This window comes from Struthio camelus, chromosome 5 (genome assembly GCF_040807025.1).
Source record: "Struthio camelus isolate bStrCam1 chromosome 5, bStrCam1.hap1, whole genome shotgun sequence".
NCBI classification, from domain to species: domain Eukaryota; kingdom Metazoa; phylum Chordata; class Aves; order Struthioniformes; family Struthionidae; genus Struthio; species Struthio camelus.
In genome coordinates, this window is record NC_090946.1 from 24,052,845 (window position 1) to 24,077,313 (window position 24,469).

General features: G+C 38.3%; 2 protein-coding genes across 12 annotated transcripts in view; one reads left to right on the forward strand and one right to left on the reverse strand.

Moving 5' to 3' along the window:
• The window catches only part of AMPD3 (adenosine monophosphate deaminase 3), a 30,812-nt gene extending 24,040 nt beyond the window's left edge, over positions 1–6,772 (forward strand). For 2 of the 6 annotated variants that reach the window (XM_068945076.1, XM_068945075.1), the window contains exons 13-15: positions 1,389–1,562; positions 2,701–2,811; positions 3,746–6,772. In XM_068945076.1, the coding sequence (XP_068801177.1) occupies positions 1,389–1,562; positions 2,701–2,811; positions 3,746–3,922 (462 nt within the window). In that variant the 3' untranslated portion in view covers positions 3,923–6,772. Of the gene's footprint in view, positions 1–1,388; positions 1,563–1,786; positions 1,976–2,700; positions 2,816–3,745 lie in introns of those variants that run through there. The other 4 variants (XR_011141382.1, XM_068945078.1, XM_068945077.1 and 1 more) reach the window with 4 other exon arrangements.
• RNF141 (ring finger protein 141) overlaps positions 1–23,827 on the reverse strand; it is a 43,013-nt gene extending 19,186 nt beyond the window's left edge. Inside the window, exons 1-6 of one of the 6 annotated variants that reach the window (XM_068945081.1) lie at positions 23,677–23,827; positions 21,178–21,383; positions 19,559–19,667; positions 18,335–18,516; positions 14,890–14,997; positions 10,352–13,250 (exon numbers count right to left, since the gene is read on the reverse strand). In XM_068945081.1, the coding sequence (XP_068801182.1) occupies positions 13,100–13,250; positions 14,890–14,997; positions 18,335–18,516; positions 19,559–19,667; positions 21,178–21,365 (738 nt within the window). In that variant the 5' untranslated portion in view covers positions 21,366–21,383; positions 23,677–23,827 and the 3' untranslated portion in view covers positions 10,352–13,099. Of the gene's footprint in view, positions 1–10,351; positions 13,251–14,889; positions 14,998–18,334; positions 18,517–19,558; positions 19,668–21,177; positions 21,384–23,121; positions 23,382–23,676 lie in introns of those variants that run through there. The other 5 variants (XM_068945080.1, XM_068945082.1, XM_009680227.2 and 2 more) reach the window with 5 other exon arrangements.
• Between the last annotated feature and the right edge of the window lie 642 nt (positions 23,828–24,469).

A 24,469-nucleotide genomic window follows, 5' to 3' on the forward strand; every position in this document is an offset into this window, starting at 1 on the left:
TCAGTCACTGGTTCAACTATCAATCACCAAATTCACTTTATTTGCACAGCCTAAATTAATTTTCTTAGCATGGCACAAATAACTCTTCACTTTGATCAGCAGTAGGCTCCAGGAAATGCTGAGCGTCCTAGTCCTTACTTGATCTAGAAAAATATGTCTGTTCCTAAGTGCAAGCAGAGGAAGAATTACAATGGCAAAAACTGCTTAGACTTGTTCCTATTCCCTAGGTTAGGTCTCAGAAGAATTTTGGAAAAGTTTTAGTTCCTTCTGCAAAGGGACAGAGGTTGTTTTCCCTGACTGGCATCCCTATCCTTCATTCAAAAGTTCATTAAGGTTTTGATTATTCATAGCTAGCATCACTGGAATCGTTTAATGAAGGAGTTTAACATAACTGGCAATCTTGTATATGCAACTTGAGTGTTGTGAGCGGGACAAGTGTTATCGTTCCTGGCATATCAGTATTAACTGAATAAAACCCATCAGACAACTCCTCATCCCCAGGCAACTCTTCTGTAGTTAAAATAATTGGTCAGTGGGTGGCAGATTTGCACTGAGTTTAGAGTAGTTGTTGCAAGAGTTCTTCTGTAATTTGGATTTCCTGATTAACGTAGGAAAATTCTCTCCATGTTTTTTAGAAGTATCCAAGGACAAAGAAAAATTTGGCCTAAAATCATGTCTGATATTTCCCTCAGAAGCAGTATTCCTAAAATTAGATCCAGACATTGCACTAAGACTGCGTAGGACTAGAACATTCTCCTCTTCGCTCTCTCCTGCTTATCACCTCTATTTCTGTAAGACCAAGAATGGAATAAACCTGGCATAGCAGATAGATATGATAAAGGCAGTTCTTAGGTTCACTGATTGGCTCATACAAAAATAGTAATGAATAAAGATGAGAAGGTGATTATTCATATTACGTGCACAGCAATACATGACTTTTAATAAATCTTCAGCTCCTAAAGTTCACCTATTAGACTGCAGTTTTGGAAGTAAGATGGCTTAGCAGTTCTGATGCATCTGTTATTATTTATGACTTCCAGCTTTTGGGGGTGGGATGCTCTTAGTATCAAATGCAGTTCTCTGGATAGTCATGTACATTTGCTAAGCTATGTTAATATTAAAAAGCTACCATATTTTTTAAGGAGGAGACCGCATCTTTGTTTGAAGAATATAAATTATTTTTATAAAGATTACTAACATTTAAAATTCAGACTCTTAAGTATTTTCTAAATTATACAAAGAAAGCCACCAAGTTCAGCATCAGCTTACTTTCTTTGGTCTTAGTCCTCCCTCTGTAATTCTGTTTCTGTTTTCTCCAATTGAAAGCCACCTTTTTTTTTAATTATCCCATAGTGGCATTAAACAATTACTGTGTTTTGTTTTTTCAGAGTCCAGTTCTCCAGTATCTTTATTATCTTGCACAAATACCCATCGCCATGTCTCCACTTAGTAACAACAGCCTATTCCTGGAGTACTCAAAAAATCCATTACGGGAATTTCTACATAAGGGGCTTCATGTCTCTCTCTCTACAGATGATCCTATGCAGTTTCATTATACAAAGGTAAGAATCGCAAAAAAGTCTTGCCTTTGAATTTGGCAACAGCACGACATAGGCCCAAAGTGACCTGAAAGGTATTTTATATCATTGCTTAGGATGTAAAGTTTGTCTTTTCAGTCACTTCATTCATTCTTCTCCCTCATTTTCAGTCTACTACTCACTGTTAGGTTTCAGAGGGAAATGTCTCATTTCCTAATTATGTTTCTTCTGTACTCTTGCCTCTCCAGTGTTTGCTGTTGAAGTATAGCATGAAGGATGAGGCTGGAGGGAGGTTTGAGCCTTCATAAATCCTCTAGAGTGCCAGGGAAGTCCAGTTTCCTTACTAATAAATCTAGGGGAAGTACATTACAAAAACACCATGTGGAGTCTTGAAGATTATGTATAAGCTGACGGCTCAGTGAACTGACGGTGATGCTCACCTTTGGGTGGCCTGGCAGGAGAGACATGCCGGGTCTCTGCTTACAGTGCCCTGACTCTGCAGCTGGCACTGGCCTGAGTCATGCTGTGCTGTGGAGCAGCCTGTGCACTGCTTGACTGTTTGTTTTCTGAGGACAAGCAGAGCTCTGGCCAGCTTCACCCAAGCTTGCTTCTCCTTGCCCGTGACAGGTCTCTGCTAGAAAATACAGAGAGCTCTGTGGGGGGCTTTCTCCACAGGTGTAACGCAATGCCAGCTGACCTGCACGTAATGTGGAGCATCCCCAGCTGTTACAGCCTGCTATAGTCAGAGCCTACCTCCTTGCGTGGAAGGTCAGAAGTGAGAAATGACCCTGCTACCTGTCTGTCTCTGTACATATTCATTAAAGATTTAAGCACAGATCCTCCAACATATTTACGTTCCCTGGGAGCTCATTTGAAATTACATGCATAAATGCCTTTGAGGATCTGGACCACATGCTGCAATTTCTTAGTCTAAGAAAACTAGATACTCAGTGCCTATTAATTACCTAATAATCACACTTGGGAAATTTGGAGAAAAAAAAAAACCTGTTCATTAGTAATTTTGATGTTAAAGTCTTAAACCTCTAATTTTCTACAGCTATCTAAAGAACATGTATGCATTCTTTAATTAGTAATGAGTACACATACACATTTATATGTTATTTATGTATCATTTAATACTAAAGATATTTTGGTGATACAGGAAGCTCTCATGGAGGAATATGCCATTGCAGCTCAGGTGTGGAAACTAAGTACCTGTGACTTGTGTGAAATAGCAAGAAACAGCGTACTACAGAGTGGATTGTCAGATAAGGTAATCATAGCTGGAAATTTTTTTTTTTTTTTAAAGTATTAGGGTGAGCAGGAGCCAAGAAGCTAACATGGTTTGAAAAGTGATTAGTAGGTGCTTATGTGATGTGTTTGCACATACACATCTCTATCCACTTTTCCAAAAATATTCTGAAACTATGAGCTATGCAGTCTTAAAAAAAAAAAAAAAATTAAAGTTACATTTTTCCTTATTAGCCTTGCTTTGGAATTCCCAAAACCTGCAGAGGGACCAGGTGCCTGTTTACACTCAGTTCTCCCTCTACTCCGAAACCTTTAGCTCTGTGAATGCCACCCCCTGCCACTAATTTTCTATGTCATGTCTTGCACTGAGTAGCAATAAACTACCTATTGTTAAGCAAGATATGCTTTAGTTAACAGGAGTGCTGCAGAAACTGTCCTGTTTTACGTAGGCAGTCAGATTAAAATAAAACCCCCTTTGGCTTTACAACTCTAAATCCATGATACTTTCTAAGACTCACCTCAGAGCCCCCTCCCTTCTATGTCATATTCAAGGAGATGGTTTGGGAAAGGCTTTACAAGTATATTCTATTGTTTCCTCTGGTATTCTCTAGTGACAATTATAAATTTCTCCTCTTGTGCAGTTTTGTTTTAACTAACCAAAGAAACCTAAGCATCTTTTTGACCTCACTTGAAAGATGTAGTAGTCCAGACCAAATACTACTAGCACAGAAGGTTTTAGCAAGCCAGATTGAGGGCACCACTGGGAGTAATTATATGTATAAGCTTTAGCCTTAAAATCTCCACAGGTGGTAAGATCCTGAGGTAAAGTTCAGCAGCCAGCTGGTTGAAGCTGCCTTTTTCACTTGCACCAGAGTCATTCAACTAATATACTTAGTTATGCAATAAATCAAAGCAGCTGAACTGACTTCTTCCTTTATGCTTAATCTTTTTCATAGGAAAAACAGAAATTCTTAGGGGTGAGTTACTGTAAAGAGGGGCCTGAGGGAAATGACATTCGAAAGACAAATGTTGCACAGATCCGGATGGCCTTCAGGTATGAGACACTGTGCAATGAACTTAGTTTCCTGTCTGATGCTATGAAAACAGAAGAGATTTCTGCTCTGTCAAAGTAGTTTCAAACTGAAAGAAATTAGAACCTTTCACTCCTAACCAGGATCAGATGCTAATTAATATCGAATCATCTGTCATTGTGCGCTACCAAGACATAACTTTGAACAATACGGAGAGAAATAGAATACCTATGGAAGGTAAAATATTTGCTGTTATCTTTTACTGCATTATTGTCATTGCAAAAATTTCAGTTTCTATCAACATTAGGCTTTGCAAGGCTGCTGTAAATGTTAGATGCAAACTCACAATCGTGTCATTTGTTTCATACTGCTTTTGACTGTACACTGTATTCTAGCTTGGAAAACGACAGGAAACATTCATAATGCAATTGTGATATGCTGCTTAGAACACTGCAGCTGCTGACAGAATACATGCACCTGTTTTTGTCCTGCCTGTCTCAGTGGCAATCATGGCATATAGCACTTGTAAGTTTAACCCTGTATTAATTAGCAGATAGTATGGGGTGTATAATTTTTAGACTACCTTTTCACTCTGGAAGGTGTTCTGACAGTTTTTACCTTAATGTTTTAGCAGTTACACTGGAAAACAAGCAAAACCAAAATCTGGTAGTCTCTTCATGACAAAAGAAGTTCCTCCTGTTGTCACCTAGTATTTGGGTATCTGTGAAGAACGGCAGTTTAATGCTTTTTAATCTAATAAGTAAAAAACATAGTGTCAAAATCATCATTACTGTACATTGTAATCATGAGTGCAGTTGCATCATGAAAATGTTGCCTTGAAAGTAGAGAACACTTTTTTTTTTTTTTTTAATTGCTTTGTAACTATTGGGAATATGTGAGTATGCCAGTTCAAATTATTTGGAAATTCATGGTTGCATGTAAAGAAAAAAATGTTACTTGAACTTGAGGAAGTGTTCTTACCAGTCAGTGGTAGAAACTCCAGACCTGGGTTCTGGTGCTACTTCTGACATCTTTTTACACATTTATGTTTGTATTTTAGTCAATTAAGAGTTGAATAAGAAGTCAAATTGTCTATTTATACAGAAGCTAGCCCACCTAAAATATGTAATTTCAGATCATTTTATGTTAAATGTTTTATTTATGTTGGTGTGAATTAGTAAAATATAACTACTATATCACTTTCAATCTTTTTTCTATTTGATCATCCTTCTTAAGACAAAGTACTATTATTCATTCAGAAAGGATCAAAGTAATTCATAATTAATACATAAAAAGCAAATAATTAGTGCTAGCCAATAAAGCCTCCCTTGACCCCAACAGCTGTCTGTGTTACTGCACCAGATGCTTCAGGCCACTTGGGTTTCTTAGGGCAGACTTTTCTCCTGGGGGTTGGGCACCTACATTCTTTCTTTCAAGAGCTGATCACCTTTCCTTGCAAATGCAGCCAGAAGCAGCAGTGGTGACACCACCAGTACCAGCTTGTTAATAACATAAATGTCTATACTTCAATATTAGGAGACGACTATCATATGTAATTGGTAATATACTCCTGATATAGTCCTCTTTCCCCTCAGGCTGTGGGAGTTCAGAGCAATACCTACAAGAAGGATTTCTTAGTGTACCTGCTGTCCTGAATGGGGACTGCAGGCAGACTGCACTGAAATGAAGGAAGGAGGAATTGCCTATCACCTCCAGTAGCTGTAGCCCTATATAGTTTTATAGCCCTATAAAAATGGATTCACCCTAAAGAACTCAAGGAAGCGGCCTGGAAGTGAGGCTGCTCTGAGGGAGCAATGGGGTGGGAGCTAGTCCCCAGGCTGCCCAGGCAGAAGGGCCCTGTGGCACAGAAGCAGCCTTCTGGCCATCCAGGCAATACTACAGAGGGAGAGTTGTGCACAGGGAGCTGCAGTGCTTACAGGGCTTGAAGAGTTTACATCCAAAACATGGTTGTAGGCGGATGCTGGGAGGCTTTATTTTAGCTGTTCAGTTACCTAGTGTAAAGTCTGCAGTGCTCAACTAGGGCCAGATTTTGTACTCCTTGTGCATCTAAAAAATCCTGTTGAAACAGCACTATTGATACTGCTCAGCTCTGTGTTAATAAATTTGTCCAAAGTTCTTAGTCAACCATGCCTGTTGGCCTCACTGACTGTTAGAAATTTTAGGTGCTCACATAATACGTGATCAGGATCTTTGAGTATAATTTTCTTACAAAAAAGTGGTTACAACATTTTAGCTGTATAAAATGCAGAAGCCTTGTTTTCAATAGTATGGTGTACTAAGAAATTGTTATGAACATACTGTTACTTATCTGAAAAAGTGTGTGTTCAGTCTGAATAATCAAAATACTTGAAGAATTTAACTTTTTAACTATATTCATCCAATTAAGAGAATCATTGCTTTACTCAGGTTCTTTCACCTAAAAATTGCTATTAGCGTGTCTTCTGTCTGTCACTTAGCATTTTTACTTAGTTTTTTAATATTACCCCAGAATTTTTGTTTATTTAATACCTTTCAGCTTTCCATACCTTAAACATACAATGTTCTAACAACAGTTCTGTAGCGCTTAGCCAAAAACCCACAACTGGATTTGAAGCGTTTTACTGGATAGTAATCTGGATTTTGACAATTACGACAATAAACTGCCATTACTGCAAGGAGTGTCCCTTGTTTTAGGGCCAGTTCTGCTTCCAGTGCTTCCTGGGATGCTGCTTTTAGTGATCAATTAAACTAATAGTGTTATATTTTAGGAAACAAACCCACATCCTTTCAAGCATCCATTACTACATCTCTTGTGGTCATCTTTTAATTAGGCAAAGGTTATTGACTCACAGGTCTGCTTCTGAAACATATGTATTTTTAAAGTGATAATTTTGTTTTAAGTTACGGCTGCTCAAAATAACGTTGCAGTCTTAAGCTATGCCTGTGTTGAAAGACAGACCCAATGTTGAAATGTTACTGTCACCTGACTTACTGTCTTACACATTTTATTCAAATATGAGATTGGGCACTGGCTGCTTTTTCCCAGATAGTGCTGAGATTAAACCTGGCTGCACCGCAACTTGTTTTACTCAACAGAGTACATAGGGGGACTAGAAGACCATCACTGCAGGTGGTGGGGTTTTTTTTGAGTTTTGCTTCACAATGAGAAAGCATCCTATTTTCTCATCATTTTATTGGTGTTCAGATTGAACCAATTATTTAAGACTTCCTTAGATTTGGTAGCTCAGGGCATTTTACCATTTCACTTAATATCCACTGATAAATTTTTTTGACCAGAAAAGGAATCAAACATCACAGTAGTCTTTTGAGCTATACTGAATTATGGTTGAGATTTGTAACATCTATTTGAACCATTTCCAGTGATGCCCGTCCTTATATGTTACTTTAGCAAACTTAAAGCACTTGCTCTGCCACTGGATAATACAGAATTTTCTTACGCCGGAGCTACTCTGTCTTCTGAGATCATTGTTCTTCACCTGTCCAAACCCTTCTGTTTTCCTCTACTCTGTAGCAGTTGCCTGGTTTAAATCTCTGTCTGAAAAAGGGGGGAGGGAAGTCTATAAAAACTGCTTTTTCTCTCTGTGCCTGGGTTGACTGGTGTTTATCTTTTGCCTCTTGTGGAAACATTAAGCATTACATTGAAAAATAAATGAAAAAGAATATGCTTAGGGTTTTTTGTTTGTGTACCTATCTTAATAAAATTGTAGCTGTTGAGAGTCTCTGCCTTTAAGAAGAACTAAAAAAACCTATGCAATTAAATTCTGTTAGGATTACAGAAGATAGATAAACCAAAATTAAGCATTACTGCAGCACGAAAACGGAAAAAACAGTGGTGATGCAGAAGCTAATAAGCACCACTTAGGAAGCAGAACTAAAGGTTTAGCTGACTTAAAGCACCTTGGTGTTAATGAAAACCAGCTACGCTAATTCATTCCAACACAGGACCTGGCATTAAGTCCCAAGGCGAAATGGTACTGCAGGTCTGCCCGCTTCTGTGTCTGGGTGCTCTGGTTCCCTACGCATATGCACTGAGAATCTAGCTTGGGCATGCTGCAACTCCTCCTGATGCTTGGAGCCACATCTTGATATGCAACTGGGAGTCAGAACACCTGAATTTGAGAACCGGGAAGCAGTTCTGACACACAGCGTTGAAAAAGTTTAAGCAGTACCCAGAACAGCTTTAGCTGACAATGAAGCACAGAACTAAGAAGCCAACAAGTGACAAACTGAGGGAAACAGACAATATCAACATAATGCTCTGCTAGAGTCACAATGACTTTTGAGAAAAAAGTTTAACATGTTACTTTCCTCAGTAGTACATGTAATAAAGATTTTTTTTTAGATGAAGATTACAACTGATATCTTTATTTCTATACAACCCCTTTATTTATATATACAAGTTGGCACTTATGAAACACAATACAGCTTTAAGAACATCTGTAATGGAAGAACATATGTTTTTCCCTCACATCTCTCAAGACACTAAATATCTGTGTTAAGCAGCACAGGGAATAGTATATAGTGGTGAGAAAGCATCATGGCTAGTTCATTAATCATTCATTAACCATGGCTAAAGTTCTCTGAAGGTCTAGACATGAAAGATACCCTCCCACATAAAAATTAACTTACTTGGAAGGTCTGTTAAAGTGGGTTGGAGCCATGTTGACATGGAAACATAGACTGTAGTACCAAAACTTCCTTGTTCCACATAAAACTGAATTTGAGAAGGGGAAATTCCTGGCTAATGTAACCTTCATTCATAAAAACAGTTTATATTTTTAAATAGCACTTTGAAGTAAAGAAGAGTGCTCATTTAATTACCTTTTAGATAGCTCTTCATTGCAGCAGAAGCACACTGGACAATGTTCCATCCAGGTTCCCAAAATTGACTTTTTTTTTTTTATTCTAGGCCTATGAAACTCATGTCCAGAGTTTAATATTTTAACCTCAACAATTAGTTAGCAAGGTAAGCAGTAGGCAAGCAATCGACTGCCAATGACGACTGTATTGACGACTTGGCTACAAATGCAAAGAGCTTGTTGTCAAATCCCTCAGGAATAACGCTCATTGCGTGAGGCCTTCATTAAAACGAGGCTACTTTACAGCAAAATGGGTTAAGTACCTGAGATAAGTACCCTGTGGTTACTGGAAAAGAACACTGTACCATTCAGATTAATCTCGGCTACACAAAGCAACAGGAAAGAACGTTCGCTCTTTAAAGCACGTTGCCATATGATAGATTTAAGGCTTTAGATGACAAACATCTGAAGACATTATTAAAAAAAAAAGTTTGAATGCTTATGAGAAAGCTGAATTCCATTCATCCACTTCAAACATGTGAACATAAAACCTTATGGCGAATTATCTACAAGAGCAGTTTAACAGCAGAAAAACAAGAACCAACTACAGTATTAGAGTCATAGTACAATTACTTCCATTACAGAGCATGTGCATTTAGTGGATGTGTAATTCAAGAGCATGTGCAGTGTCAAGAGTTAATGCCAGAGAGGTTAACATACAGCTCCCAATTGTATTAAGCCTCTTCAAAGCTTACAGAGAAGGCGACCGTTCCAGGATTCAGAAGGACACAGCATAAAGGGCCATAGCCGAGATGTTCGTTCCAAAAATAATGCATTTGGCACATACAGCTATGCAGGGATGGAATTTACCAGTTCAGTTTCAATCTTAGAGCACAAAGATCTTACTGATTGCTTTGTGTTCCCAGAGCTGGGGTGAGTATGGATTAGAAAACCTTCCTAATTATGTACAGAAGTCTCTTTAAAAGGAAAAATATATAAATTAAAATACCATTTCCCAATGAACGGTAAACATGCACATTAGACTAATTTGGTGGCTAATAGTTACTATATCCATCTTGAAATCTAGTAAACATAAACATGGGTTAATTCTTCAAGCACACCTACCTCCTGGTGCCTCTGTCAATTTGTAAATTTTGCAATTTTGTTTTCCAGATCTGTTACTGAATTCCTCTCCCATTTCTCACTTTGCTTCAAAAGATCCAAACAGATAAACCAAATAACTAGACAGAGGAAAGAGGTATATTAATTATGTATTTCAATTCTTTTAAAAATCAGAATAAAATTGAGAAGAAAGAATACTCCAATCTTAACAATTTAAGGTTTAAAATATTATCAGAGACACTATGGAATAACTTGGGGGGAAAAAAAAAAATCACAATTCCTCAAGGAAACCTGCCCAATAGTGTCCTTCTAGCAAGCAGAGGTTTGTTTTCTTTTTTAATTCTGCATCACCACAGAATGCTCCAATTTATTTGTTTTGGAAAACGGAAGGGAAAAGAATCAGAGTGAGTCCTTCCCCAGAGTTGTGTTTAGGCTACCTTGTTAACATACATGTAAGAAACATCTGACTCACAATGGCATACATACTTTTAACCATGGCACCACTATGATGGAAGTATATTTAAATTAAAATTCAGTTTCCAGACTTTTGTGATATTAAAGCTAAGAGATACCTTAAGCTTAAAACAACTTTGATATTTCTTCCAAAGTAACTTTATTGCACAACTCATACACAAATTATAATATACTGGAATGTCCATAGCTATTAATACAATCTGTAATGCTTAAATTACAATTTCACATTAAATCTGTAAGAAATCTTGACTTTACCACAAGAAATTTCAGTTTGTTCTAATGCCCCCCACCAACAGCTATTCACAGTAATTCACATTTTCCAGGTCGGCCTTCTGGAACCCATTACCACGTCCCTGCCAACGTGATTCCCTTTCCTTTTCCAAAATTCTGTTTGCTAAATGTAGCATAGCAGACTAGGAAATACTGCCAGTATCAAATTACTAGTTCTGCAGTGTTAGTGTATTTATATCCCTTATAACGTACAGTACATATATTTTACAAGGCACACATTACAGTACCTACATCTCAGCAGTGTATTACAGCAACTTAATTTAAAAAGCTGTACAGAATAAATTTACTTTTTCACTATTTAAATAATTTTGCATTAGTTTGTATTGTAATTACAAGTGTCCTTATACTGTAATTAACAACCTGCATTCATTACAAAATTACATTTTAAGAAGTTCATGTAAGTTCTCAGCAGAAAGTCAACTTATAAAAATCTCAGTTCAGAAATGTAGTACTTGAAATACTTGAAAAATAAAGTTAGCTTGAAGTTCTAATTTAGATGTTCTTTCTGCTCCAGTGATATAAAAACCAGTTTAAAAATTCAAAGCTTATTTTAAAGTTTTGCATATGGACTATTGCAAGCTCAAAAAACAAAATGAAACCAAATTGGTATGCGATTAGGAATACTTGCAAATATTTTAGTGAAAACACCCCAACCATTAACAATTTTCAGCACAAATAATAACTGCCCTTAAGCAAACAAACAGTCCATAGTTCTGAAGAATAAAGAATCTCATTATATCAAAGGATTAACAAAGGGGAAAAAAATAGTTCTAAGCTATGTACATTCATAAATGGATTTAAAAATAGTTAAATACAGATTTACACACTAAGCCATACTGGCTTTTAGATGATATACACAAGATGACTACGTTGCTTATCTGTCCTAATGTCTATGATAAATTTGACAACTGTGCCATGAGTCAAGTTCAAATAGGTGTCATATGCTGAAAAATTCCTTAATGAATAGAAGTATAATAGAGAAATTCCCAAGATTTGGTCCCTGATATTATTTAATCCTTTTGTAGCCAATTAAGGAAAACAACCCTACCATATACATATACGTGCGTACATGCCTTTTAGACCAGAACCTGTCCCTGAAAAAAGGCCTCAGGGACACCACTGAATTTTAACAAGCATGGGAAATAAAAATGCAGTTTTATACTAAGTAAGATTTGTTTAGTTCCTCAGATGCTACACTTGAGTGTTTTTGACTCAACAGCCTCAAGTTAAAACAGTAGTATTTGTTAATAGCAAAAAAACCCCAAATTATATGTATTAATTCATTCTCTGCAATAACAGTTGATTTCCATAATAGTGACTCAGAACAGACGTCAGAGGGGTTTCCTGAATACTAATGATGACAATGTTATTTTATACTTTCTAAAGGCCACTCTTGAAAGATTTGACCCTGCTAAACACAGAAATACACTCTTGTACTCCTATTGTGATATCCCTTTTCCCAAGTTGTAAGATGCACATCTCTGCAAGCCACAAAACTATTATTAAAGTAGCAGTTACTCTCTGCTACATAAAAGCATATTGCACTTGTAGATAAAAAGCACAGCACCCTTAGTTAGCTTATGACCGTATAACCTCAGTAGGCATGAATTCATCCTTTTGAAAACTGAGGAAAAGCAGATAAAACCACAGCATCAGACTAAACTACACCTTAACTGCTACTTTGAATAAAGTCATTCTTTTCAGATGTGCCTCATGTTTAAAAATATTTTTGGCTTTTGTTGATCAAAAAGCTATAGAAAGAAACTGATTTGCTTTTTTAGGATTGTGTATGAAACTGTTTAATGTTTCCAAGCTAATGAGACTACGCTAACTATCGAATTTAAAAAAATATTCTAAGAGATTATCTTGCTAAGAGGATAAGGGTAAAGTACAAGTACATTTACAGAGCTGTCTACCCTCTCCAAAACAGATGTAAAATAGTTAATATTAAAACTCATAATGGATCAGATTGAAATCAGTACCTGTAAACACGAAAAGGAACAATAATTAGCTACTGAAGGAAAAAAAAAAAAAAAAAAAAAAGGACAGCGGGAGGTCCTCAAGTTTCAGCAGCAGAATTTCAAATTAACAATCACTAGTCCTAACTCATCATCTGTAGTCGTATCTGTCAGGAAAGTAAAAGAAATTGCTTTTAAGGGTAGGAGCTGTGAGGCCAAGCCACCTGACCTCACAGTAACAGCTATTTAGATGTTCCATCTCCTGTAGCAGTACACTTTGTGATGTTCAAACAGCAGTTGCAGTTGTGCTAATACAAATAGCTTCATTTATTAGTCAAATTGTTATTTAGCAATAGCAATAATCATTGTTAAAATAACCTCTGTTAATGTTAATAACCTAAAAGTTTACTGAAACTACAGATTAATAACTAAGACTGCACACATACACTGGCTCATATACCCTGTGTTTTAAAAGAGCAGCACAGATTCACAGCAGCCAAGAAGGCAAGTAAAAGACACCAAGTGTTGGAAGAATAGCAACAGGAGATAAAAACAGATATTCATGAAAATGAAAGCTTCAAGTGCTCCAACTATTGTCAGCTTGTTGGTCAGTGTCAGGGTCTGTGAGGCTGGCCTGCCTCATCTACCATGTTAAGTATGTAAGTAGCGATATCATCTTCTGTGGGTGCATCTGAAACCACCCAAGAATCACTTGCCCCAGTCACTTGCAGACGGCAGATAGGACAGCTCCTATGACGATCACTCCTGTTAGGAAGCCAGAGACACGAGTATTTTTCATTTATGATCTCTTCCTGGCTGAAAAAGTCCCCAAAACCCTAAGCAAAACCCCCCAGTGTGAACTTCCAAGACTGGTCAGATTAATTGGATTAGATCACCTATACCTTTTTTTTGTTTGTTTGTTTAGCCTTTTTTTGAGAGGAAGACTGGCCAAAAATTTTGAATGTAGTTCTAGTCTTTGAGTGATAAACATGGAGTCGTGTTCCTCAGCTACTCAGAATCAAGTTTGCTTGGGTTAAACAGAATATATCTAGCTACTGGAAAGTTTAAATCAAAATCCACGGTGTAAGCTAATTCTTCATACCTTCAGAGACTCAGCTGAGCTACCTCAGAAACCAATCCCCACAAGTTTCCTACGTAAAGAGGAATCTTCCCTGGATCCCGTTGAGTCCACTGAAGTTTGAAATTGGCCCCTCAAGGTCCCATCCCCCTCCACCCACTATTTTCAGGGCCCCCCAAAATTATGCTTCTAAGCTCAGAGCCTCTGTTTGGTGCATAAAGAGGAAGGGATGAACCTAGATTCAAAAATCAAATACCAAAAAAGAATGGTATAACGGGAAGCTCATTATCAGGTCTGTTGATGCATAGCCACAGTAGAATATAATCCACTCTCCCATCAGAGTAGCTGTTAGATGTTCAAAAATTTTCCCAGACGAGAGAGATGACTGAAGATGCATTAAGATCCAGTAATTTTCACTAGTGGTATTCTTGTGGGAATGTAGTATTGCGAGAGTAGCCTCCACGTTAAGCATTTGAAAAAGCCACAAAACAAAATGCATACGCAGAAAATATATGACTTGAATGTTAAATCATTTGCTTTAACTAGCCAGAAAAGCCCTTAACTGAGAATATCCATATCACCTAGTGCTAGACTGCCAGAACACCTGCCTAATCCTTGAAGATCTTCCTTATGGCCAGTGGAGAGAGTTACATTCCTCCCCTGAGCAATTTTCTCTCTCTTAGATTTCCAGCAACTAACGTATCAGACCGATGCAGAAGCTGAAAAGCTGTTCAGTTTAGTATTAGACTGAACATATATTGTGAGAAGGATGTTATACATCAATTTCAAAGCACTGCTATTAAGAACAAATCTTTTCCTAGAAAAACTCTGATACGTTTAATTAGTAAATTGAATGGCATTTGTTTCAAGTAAAAGCATAACATATGGAAAAAAATCCCACTGACAGTTATTCTCCAAATAGTAATAAGATGGTCCAACTTGCCTTTACATTTGTATACTCTAACAAAGTATTGATTCATTTTCTTTAAAAGCATTGTATGAGATTTTGTCAAGCCTATCAAGAGGTTAGCACCAGTGTATATCCTCTTTTCTCTGGTTTTTGAGCAAGAATACAAGAATTGTATTTTATGAGAATAAAAATAAAGAAGAAATTTCAAAAAAAAAGCTGAAAGTTCAGCATGTTCAGATTTTTTTTCCAAAATGAAATTCTGCATAAGATACTTACAAATTCTGAAATCCTTCCTTCCTTCTGCTGCAGTCTAATTTTATTCAAGCTTCTTATCTATCACACATATATTATCTTGTAAATATCTTCAGATATTAAATTATACAATAAAATAATGAATATCCTTTAACATGCATTACCATTTATCAATGCATTTCTGGCAGAAGCTGTGAGCACACGGCAAGATCAAATCAGCACGCCCATCCATGCAGATGCAACATTCCTCTTCATCTGTCAGCTGTTTAACCCTGCACAAGAGAAGACAGTATTTTCTTCCAGATTACTAATACGTTTTATATTTATGCCCTGACTAGCTAAGATATTTCTTCTGTTATATGACTAGACTAGTTACTACATTTTTCATAATAACTAGTGATGGACAGAAGGGATATCTGTGCTTATCTACAATGAAAGTTTAATTTGGTGGATGAAATAGTTAGATTATCCTGACCTAAGTCAGGAGACACAGCCGTAAGCTATCAGCAAACGGCAGCAAATGAACTAAAAGTTAAGGAATAATATGCATTTATTTTTTGCACCAGGTTGTGCTTTTGGTATTACAAAGAGTTATGCAAACTGTTTTTCATAACACGGGAAGTGTGAGAAGTTATAACTGTTATATATCACATGACTGAGCCAAAGAATGGAAACACTGTTTACATTAAAGGCAGAAGAAGAATCTGCCTTCCTTTGACAAAGTGCCAGGCTAAAGTATTTAAGAATGAACTTTGTCAAATTTCTGTGTACTGGCTTATATCCTAGATAATGGGACAAAAACACATTTATTAAGAGGATCACTATTAGAATGCCTGCTCACTGATTTCACATGCAATCAAAGTGCCAAGAACTAAACTAGCTATTAGATTTAGAAGACTGGTTTTAACTTGCAATATACCCATCTTGATTTGTCCTCCAAATTAGGATTCTCTCCCAGTGCTGACTGTTACTGCAGCTTTCCCAGCTAAGTTTCTAGGTGTTTTGTTTGGGGGAAAAAAAAGAAAGTTCAAACTTTAGATCACTCACTGGGATAGCCATTTTCATTGTATCTGTCTCCACATCTTTCAAATAATAGTTCACATATCTGCATCTAAAGTTCATAATGGTAGCATCTCAAATATTTGTACCACCAAAATTTCTCAAGAGTGGAAAAGGCGCAGAGAATCCTCTACTTTCATTGACCCAACTAGACACATGAAGTTCCCCGATTTTATCGTCAAGGCTCACCTCCAAGACAGCCAGCAAAGTGCTCTCAAAGAGTACAGGATTTTCAAAAAACCTTATCTGGAGATTCATTCTCTGACTAGGGGAGGAGAGGTAGCGTTATAGAAAGCGTGGCATCTCAGGAGAGGCTGGCCATCTTAATGACTACTGAACAAACAGCTTTTGCTTAGGTATCCTGTGAGCTACTCAAACACAGAATAATTCTATTAACTGTACAGATTACCCAACAGATCAGCTACTAGCTAACGTGCTTTTGTTTTATTCTTCAATAAGTCCTTAGGGTTTCCTTTTCAATATGATTTTTGAGAAATTACTTCAGAACACTAGGAGATTTTTTGTACAAATATGGATGGTGATTCACATATAGTTGAGGACCACAGTTTCCAAAAGCTAACTTTTTGATTAGCTCACTATGTTCTTTGGTCTTGCTCCCTTCCGTTTCCCTCCCCCATGCAGCTCTGAGTACTTTCCTTTGCTAACACTTCAGATTTTGAGATTTGTTGGTGTATACGCAGGCAATTATACTTAAAACGGGCACGCTATTTATCAACTTTCTGGAACCTGAGATTTAGCCATAGGATTAAGTTGCTGAAGAGATGGTAAAATACAAGGGCGACAAACTAAGGAAATGCTTGTCTCTTCTGTATCAGGAGGAGTAAAAAACACTTATGGATATTTTGGAATGCTCTGTTTAGAAAGTGGATGTTATAAAGAAATGGGATATTATGCCAGTGGAAGAAGTTAAGATAGAAAGAAGAATGAAACAGATAATATTTGCTATTTTTGGATAAGGACAGCCAGCTCTTTGCAGAGACGAAAAACATCTAAAGGTGAGAAGAATCTAGGTAAACGTGAGGATTTAACAGAAAAACAAAACATAAGATTTCCTATGTATAAAATATTTAAAAGAGCATCAGTCTTTTTTTTTTTTTTTTTTTTTTTAGTGACTTGAAAAATTGGGGTAGAATACCACTGGATCAAACCAGATCGCTAAATTCTAACATATTAGACAAGTATATTCAAAAATTTTATTGTCATTTGTCAGTAGTACCACCTCAAGCAATGAAGTTTGAGAACACAAACAATGGGTGGTCATCTTCCCCATCTCAAAATCTAAAGATCCAAAAAGAAGTTAATCTAGGAAACTCTGCCTCTCTTCATCACCTTTAGCAACAGGTGAGCTTGTTTTGCATAACAGTCTGTGTGCTTGTTTTTAAGTAAAAGGACTTTTCTAGATGTACATGTGCTCAAAGTATAACCATGTATCTTTGAGAGAGAGCAGGACAATATCTGTTTCCAAACTTGCCCATAATTCGCTACCTAATGCTAGCATTTTAATACTTCAGGACAACCAATAATTTAAGATTATACATTCCCAAACAAGAGAAGCAGGAAATAAATGAAAACAGGAAGCAGGAAATAAATGAAAAATTTTTGCAAGGCACTTACAAACAAAAATCAGTGGGTTTTATTTATTTAGTGACAAGATAGCTAACTCCTTTCTCATTCTAATAGGTATCGTTTGACATCTTTAAAGACAGCTAACTAGCTCAATAACTTGTTTTGTTAAAATTCCGGGCTATCAGTTCTTCACTGCATGATACTATACAGAAATACAGCATAGTTTCACAGACAGCTACTCCATTTACTATTTTTAATTCCAAACTCTACCTCTGCCTTACTCAGAACTAAGTTAGAACTCTGAACTAACTCAAAAAGTTAGAAATAAGGAATCACCAAGAGCAACATTTCCACATAGGGAAAGGGTGAGAAGATTCTTGCTATTACATTCAGTCTGAATTGAAGTTATTGCAGGTGTTGACCTCAGTTTTTTTGCTTTTCCTCTAGTTAACAAAGCAGGATGTCAACATGTGTGAGACAGTTCACATTTTTCCAGTCTTGCTAGTTAAATTATTACTGTAATTGATGAGTTGCTAGGGGCAACAGATGGGAACTTTCACATGCCAAAATGTAAAAGAGGAAGAGAAAGTTTAAGTGGAACAATAACAAAACCTGTTTAAACAAACATTGTCAAAACCCCTAGATTTGTAGCTGCAGCTGATTCCATTTCCTCCCGTTTCCTTATTCAAAAGATTCAACATATACCAAGTTTATATTAGAGATGACCACTAAAATGCTTGTTCTAAAGCTCAAGTAGGGCAGCACCAAAGGAAATTCACCCAAGTTCACTGTAGCTCTCGTTACAAGAGAAGGTATGCTATTAATATTCGTGATGATACAAAGTCTGCATCTGCCAACCACATACAGTTTTAACTGCTAGATGTTTGTAGATCAGCTTTTACACATAACTGCCAAAATATTTATGTTATAACTGTGGTCAGAAGCTAAAGTATATCAAAATACCTTCCCATCCATAAGCTGGCCTGACAAGATGACACAGACGTCAAGCACTCAGCAGCTTCTTCAGAAGCACCGCTTCGTGCAAGAACTCCTGCTGCTTGACTGGTGATGTCTTTATAAAGCTGAATGAACTGATACAAGTTCAAGATTCTGGAAGCTTCCACGATGCCACTTGTTTTATTTATCTTAAGATACAAGAAATATTAACAATCATGTATTAGACTTGTATTTGACATTGCTCCCATTTTTTTTTTAAATGCACTGCATTTATTGTGGCCATAGCTACTTTCCCAAGTGCCCATCACAATTTTAGCAAATTTCAATCCACTTCAGTAGTAGGCAAGACCTGCAAACAGACCTCCTTTTTGTTTCATTACAAAGAATATCACACTTAAGACTACATTTTCATGAAAAGACAACTACCAACATTATTCAATCGGATTAAGGTATAAGCAAATAGGGACCTGAGGCCTAGAAGCTGGGTTAATGTTAGAACAAGAAACAGAATCATCAGAAGAACTTCATTCTCTGAAGTTCTTCCCATCATTTAGAACTTAAAATTGCCTTTAATAATAGCTGCCTTAATGAAAATCTAATGTCTTATTATCCAAAGAATTAACCAAAACTCCCTTAAAATACACACGAAGAACAAAAAAGTTTAACAGTTCGCCTGATTTGCACTCCAGATTAAAATTGCTTAGTGGCTTCGGGACCATCTGAGGATGTTACTTGATAGGACATTGAGGGGAAAAAGTCTCTGAGGTAGAAAGAGTAAACTATTAAGTTTTGTCATGGTCTTCAAATAATAAACATTTAACTTTAACCTAGTCTTCTAAAGAATCAAGCTACATACAGTTATGCTAGTTCAATTAATAATACTTGCAACTGCTCGATAATTTCAACTACTATCAAACTACATGGTTTCCAGTTTGTTGTACTATTTGATTTCCATAGCTTCACCTCACAAATCACCTAATTCATAACTAGCAAGGGAAGATGTCATTCCTTTAAACTTAGTCATGAAAATGTATTTGTTAACCTGCTTTTTACAGAAACCTAGATTTTAGGCCTAATTGATCTCAAATAGCATATGCTGTTATATCATCTATATCAAAATATATTTTCAAAAAATATCTAACAGCTGTTGGATTTTACCAGTAGAAGTACCTCCCCAAATACGTGCATACAAAAAAAAACCCACCAAGTTAAAATTTACAACAATCTTACTTTAGTACAGACTATCCGAACAACCACTTTCCAGAGAGCAGAAGAATCAGAACCAGGTTGCACTTCAAATAACAGATGTTTGTCTTGTCCAGAAGCCAATTTTGCAGTACTGAAATTAAAAAAACATCAGTCTACCATCACGTGCTAGCCATGCAAAAATGAGCAACCTCAGATATTCTGTTATTGTTTATTTTTTACCTATGTGCTTTTTACCCTTAAAAAGGTTTTATCATTACTGCCCAAATGCATACATGAAATTTAAGGGTAGTGACCTTCTTTGTGTGTCCTTCAATATAAAATACATAGTTCATTTCACTTCAATTTGCACAGCAAATTTCACAAAATGATGTGCAAATCTTCTGATCCAGCATCAGCAAACAGGTGTCCTTTACAGATATTTTCATTTATATATACATTTATTGTTTTTTAAAGCGATCATACAATCCTGTAGTCCAGTCTAACCAAGCATTTACTTAGCATGTATGTGAAAATGACGCAAGTACCAACTCACGCAAATAAGGTATATTTTTGTTAGTGTGTATTAATAGCAAAGGATTAAGCTTCAAGTGACCCCGAGTTTTTCGTGGAACATAGACAAAACGGTCTACTCCACAAGAATCAGAACAAGATATTTTACTTTCAGGCTGAAGTAAATACTGTAAGGAAATAAAAAACCTTGAATGACAGTGATATTTTGGAGTCAATCATACTGAAATACACTCAAGTTCACAGGTGGAATATGAGGTAATGTTCTTCAATATCCATTTAAGTATGTATTCAGAAGACAGCTATCTGTTATTGAAGCTGCAATAGTCATTCATAAAAGCATAACACTGTACACAGCAATTTCTAAACTGAATATAAATTCACATTAAACATCGAACTCTACCAAAACCCACGCACTACATAATCCCTGTTGAGCACGTACTTTTCCCCTTGACCTCATTATACACTATAAAAATTGAGTGAAAATGACAACTCTAGTTGTCATTTGTCTAGTTTTGTTGGCTTCTTTTAACTGTCAATAACTCAGTCAAACCAAAGGCAGGCTATAAAAAGCCTTACATCCACAGCCTTTTGTTTAGAATTATCTTGGTCAGTGGTTTCCAGTGAGGCACATCACATCTTTAACGAGGAACACGTCCACAGAGTTGGGGGAGTGAGAAACAGTTCTGTCTCAGGTGGCTACCTTCCCAGTGCAGCTGTACTGCTCTTTACAGGGCTCGTATTGCTACTTCCTATCAAAGGTGATGTGCAGAGACGAAGCAGCACTGCATCTTTAGGGGACTGGTAGAGCTGGGGCAGGGAAGAGCGAGTGAGATAAGTAACACTACCAAAAAGACAGTGCTAAACGTCTACCTCTTGTGAACTTATGAGACAGGAGCAATGCCTGCTGGAAGAAGAGTATTGTGGAAAAGTGACTTTAAGGAGGATAAACTGTTCTGTTTTTGAAATGTAATTACAACCATTAAAGAAGCTTCAAGAACTGAAAGGAACATCTGAGAACCAGATGGCTAGTAATGGTTTCACCAGCCCGCAAGAGAATATACTGCGCACAAGGTCTCTTTAGAACACAAAAAAAAAAAAAAAAAAAAAAAAGAAGAAAAGGTAAGGCTTACACATCATTAAGTTCAGCTACTCTTCCTAGAAATTCTTCATATGTTAAGAAACCACTTTCTCGAACCAGAGAGGCATGCTTTGCCACTTTTTCAGGCAACTTGTTAATTACAGTTTGTGTCTGGTTTGAAATTTGTTGACCCATGGTGAAGCTCTTCACTTCAGCTCCATAGAAGAAGGAAGTTCTCATTCACTTGTCGAGTCTCTGCTAAAAATATTTTAAAGAGTAAGAGTTACATTTGTGTGTTTTATGAAGAGTTGCTCCCGTTTTCTTCTTACAGTGTAAGAGTTCAGATAGCCTCTAACCAGTCTAATTATTCTAGGTACAACTTGAATAACAGTCAAGCTGCAAACAAAGCAGAACACTTAGAAGAAACTGGGATGTGGCATCAATTATGAAAAATGTATGCTTTTGCTTACAGCATTATTTGTATTAAATAGATATCGTTTTTCATACAGATTTTTCAGCAACATCAACCCACATGTAAATACATCTGATGCAATGGAAAAGAAAATCACAAGATGATGATGATTTATGATAATCTTTGATTCGCCTAAGAAATCTTCCTATGTGAAAAATCAAAACACCCACAAATAAGCATGTTAATATCTGTCTGTACACAGATATCACAATATAAACCAGGTTTCATGCATCAACTGTCTGTCAGATCAAAGGAACTCTCATAACATTCTTAAAACTGGTAAGATCACATCAGTCTAAACCAATTCAAAAAACAGTGAAATTGGCCCAGTCCTCATGCGCACAAAATCTTGAACTATTCAAGAGAAGATGCTGTTCTGCAAAACTTTCTGCAAGGACATGAAATTGATAAACGAGTTTCTGCAAAATAGAATTCTCTACAGCCATGTTTTCCACTCTAGCCATCCTGTAAAGTCTCACTGGTCACCTACTCTCAAGACTCACTTGCAGTATATATATTACAGCTCTCACTAGATCAAACCTCTCCCATCTTAACTGTGCCACCATTCCTTTACACTCACATTTTCCCCCAAAGTCTGCAAAAGGTTCTTCCCTACACCTTCTGATTCCAGAAAAGTCGTTATCCGCTTCTTCCCCTTGTTCCCTCTCATTTGACACTTCCCCAAAACTTCTCTTTGCTCTTTACCGAGCAAAGGCAGACAAATTAACTCTGCCCTCATAGAGTTTGTCACTTTTACTGACAATCAGCAGTTTCACTTTGAGACTTCTACAGATAAAGGTCCAGAATGGCAAAACTAACTGCAGAATACCAACTTCAAATAACGGATAATATGATACTAGGTGTACTACAAAGACATCATTCAAAAGCAGAATTTCATCCCGCATGTATATAAAGCTGCATTTGTGCATAAACCTCCCCAAGCAAATAGCCTACAACTGTCAAGAAGTTCACCACCATGCTATAAGAACAGCAATGTACAATTCACACAATGAAAAAGTATATTCTTATCCCACTATCCTACGAAATATTCTAGTATTTCCCCTGAGAGAATTTACTTCAAATTTAATGTTTTAATTTTGATCAATCTCTGTTCTCAGAAAGACACACTCCCACAGAAGTCACTTTCCTCCTTCCAATCTAGCCTCCAGTCTTTTTCTCTCAAGCTCTCTAGACTTGCATTCTGCAAGCACACACCCAAAAGGTTTCTCTGAAATACAACCTTTCAACATTATAACTTTAATCCTTCAAACACAACCTACTGCTCATCTTCAATTTTTTGTGCTCCCTCTAATTTCTGCCTGAGGAAACAAAGTACCACATGAGCCCACTGAACTAACAACATAAAGTTAAAACACAGAACAGTTTAGACAAAAATGATCTAGCTCATATACAGAAATACTTGCATTAACGTTTAATTTTATATTTTTTTTAAATCAAAAATGCACAAGATAATTATCAGAAAGTTTACAGATTTACATAGACATGTACCACAGGACAAAATACCGGAAAAAGTAAACCACTGTGAGCCTGGCCACATCCAGCACTACCACCAGGCTGAGCAGGCAGAAAATAGGTCGCTGCAGGGGAAAGCTGACAACACCGAGGCGCTCCGGAATGGGCAGAGGTTACCTCCCCGGCCTTCCCCTTGCCAGTCTCTCCAAAATCGGCGCCCATTCCGAGCCCCACGCTTGGCTCGGCCTTGCCCTAGCCCCCTGCCCGCTAGGGCGCAACGGCTGCTTCCACTCGACCGTTTGGCCGCGCGGACAGGCGGCGCGCGCAAGCCCGGCTGCGTCACGCCCGCACGCGCCGGCGCTGCGGGGCAGGCGCCGCTGCCTCCCCCCCCCACCCAACAGCCGTTGCCCCGCGGGCGGGTAACGGCCACCCCCGCACGCGCTCTCCCCCTCGCCCCCCGGGCACGGCAGCGGCCCCGCTCAGGGCTCGGCCCTGCCCCAGGGGCCCGCTCCCAATGGCTTCCCGGGCCCGTCCCCGCCCTCTCCCCCTCGGGGCACCCGCCAGGCCTCCGAGGAGCCGCGGGAGGGGCCCCGCTAGCACCCTCACCCCAGCGCCCCGGCATCCTGCTCGCCGCCGCCCCACCAGGACCGGCCGGGACGGGAGCGGGCACGGCTTCCCGCGAGCCCCGACACTCGGCCAACGGCGCAGGCGCGCGCGGACCGAGGCTGCGGGGCTCGCGTCGCGCCCCGATGACGCCAGCGCCCGGCTCCGCCGCTGTTGCTAGGACACCCCGCGCCGCGCCCGGCCCGGCCCGGCCCGGCCCGGGGCCACTCCCGCCCCGGGCGCCACAGGCCGGCGGCCCTCGGGCCGTAAGGGCACAACAGCGGGGCCGGCGGCGGCAGGGCGAGGGGAAGTTAAAAAAACAAAAAAAAGTACCAGAAAGAAAAGTAAATGATAACAAGCACCTTAGGAACAGAAATCCTAGAGCAACCTGGAGGTCATCCACATCCACCTTTTTTTTTTTTTTTTTTTTTAAAGAAGAGGAAAAAAGGAGCAGTACTTCCCCTTCCTGCCCACTTCTGTTCACATATAGACACACGTCCTTCCCCTGCCGCAGCCACCCCCGTGCTCAGCCAGGGCTGGGCCCGCACTGGGAACCTCGCTGCACTTCCTGCAGCCCAGCCACCCTTTTCACCTAAGGTCAGCAAACATCTGTAGCGGCAGGGTGGGAATGCAAGCGGAGTTACTGTCAAACGACTAACACAAACCGCGATCTCCTGTGAAGTGGAGTGAATCATTCGTGTAAGATACACTTGAGCATAATGTCGTGCCGGAGATATCAAGGAACTTCGTATCTTTTGAGAAAATCTGGTTAAAAAAAAAAAAAAAAAAAAGCAAA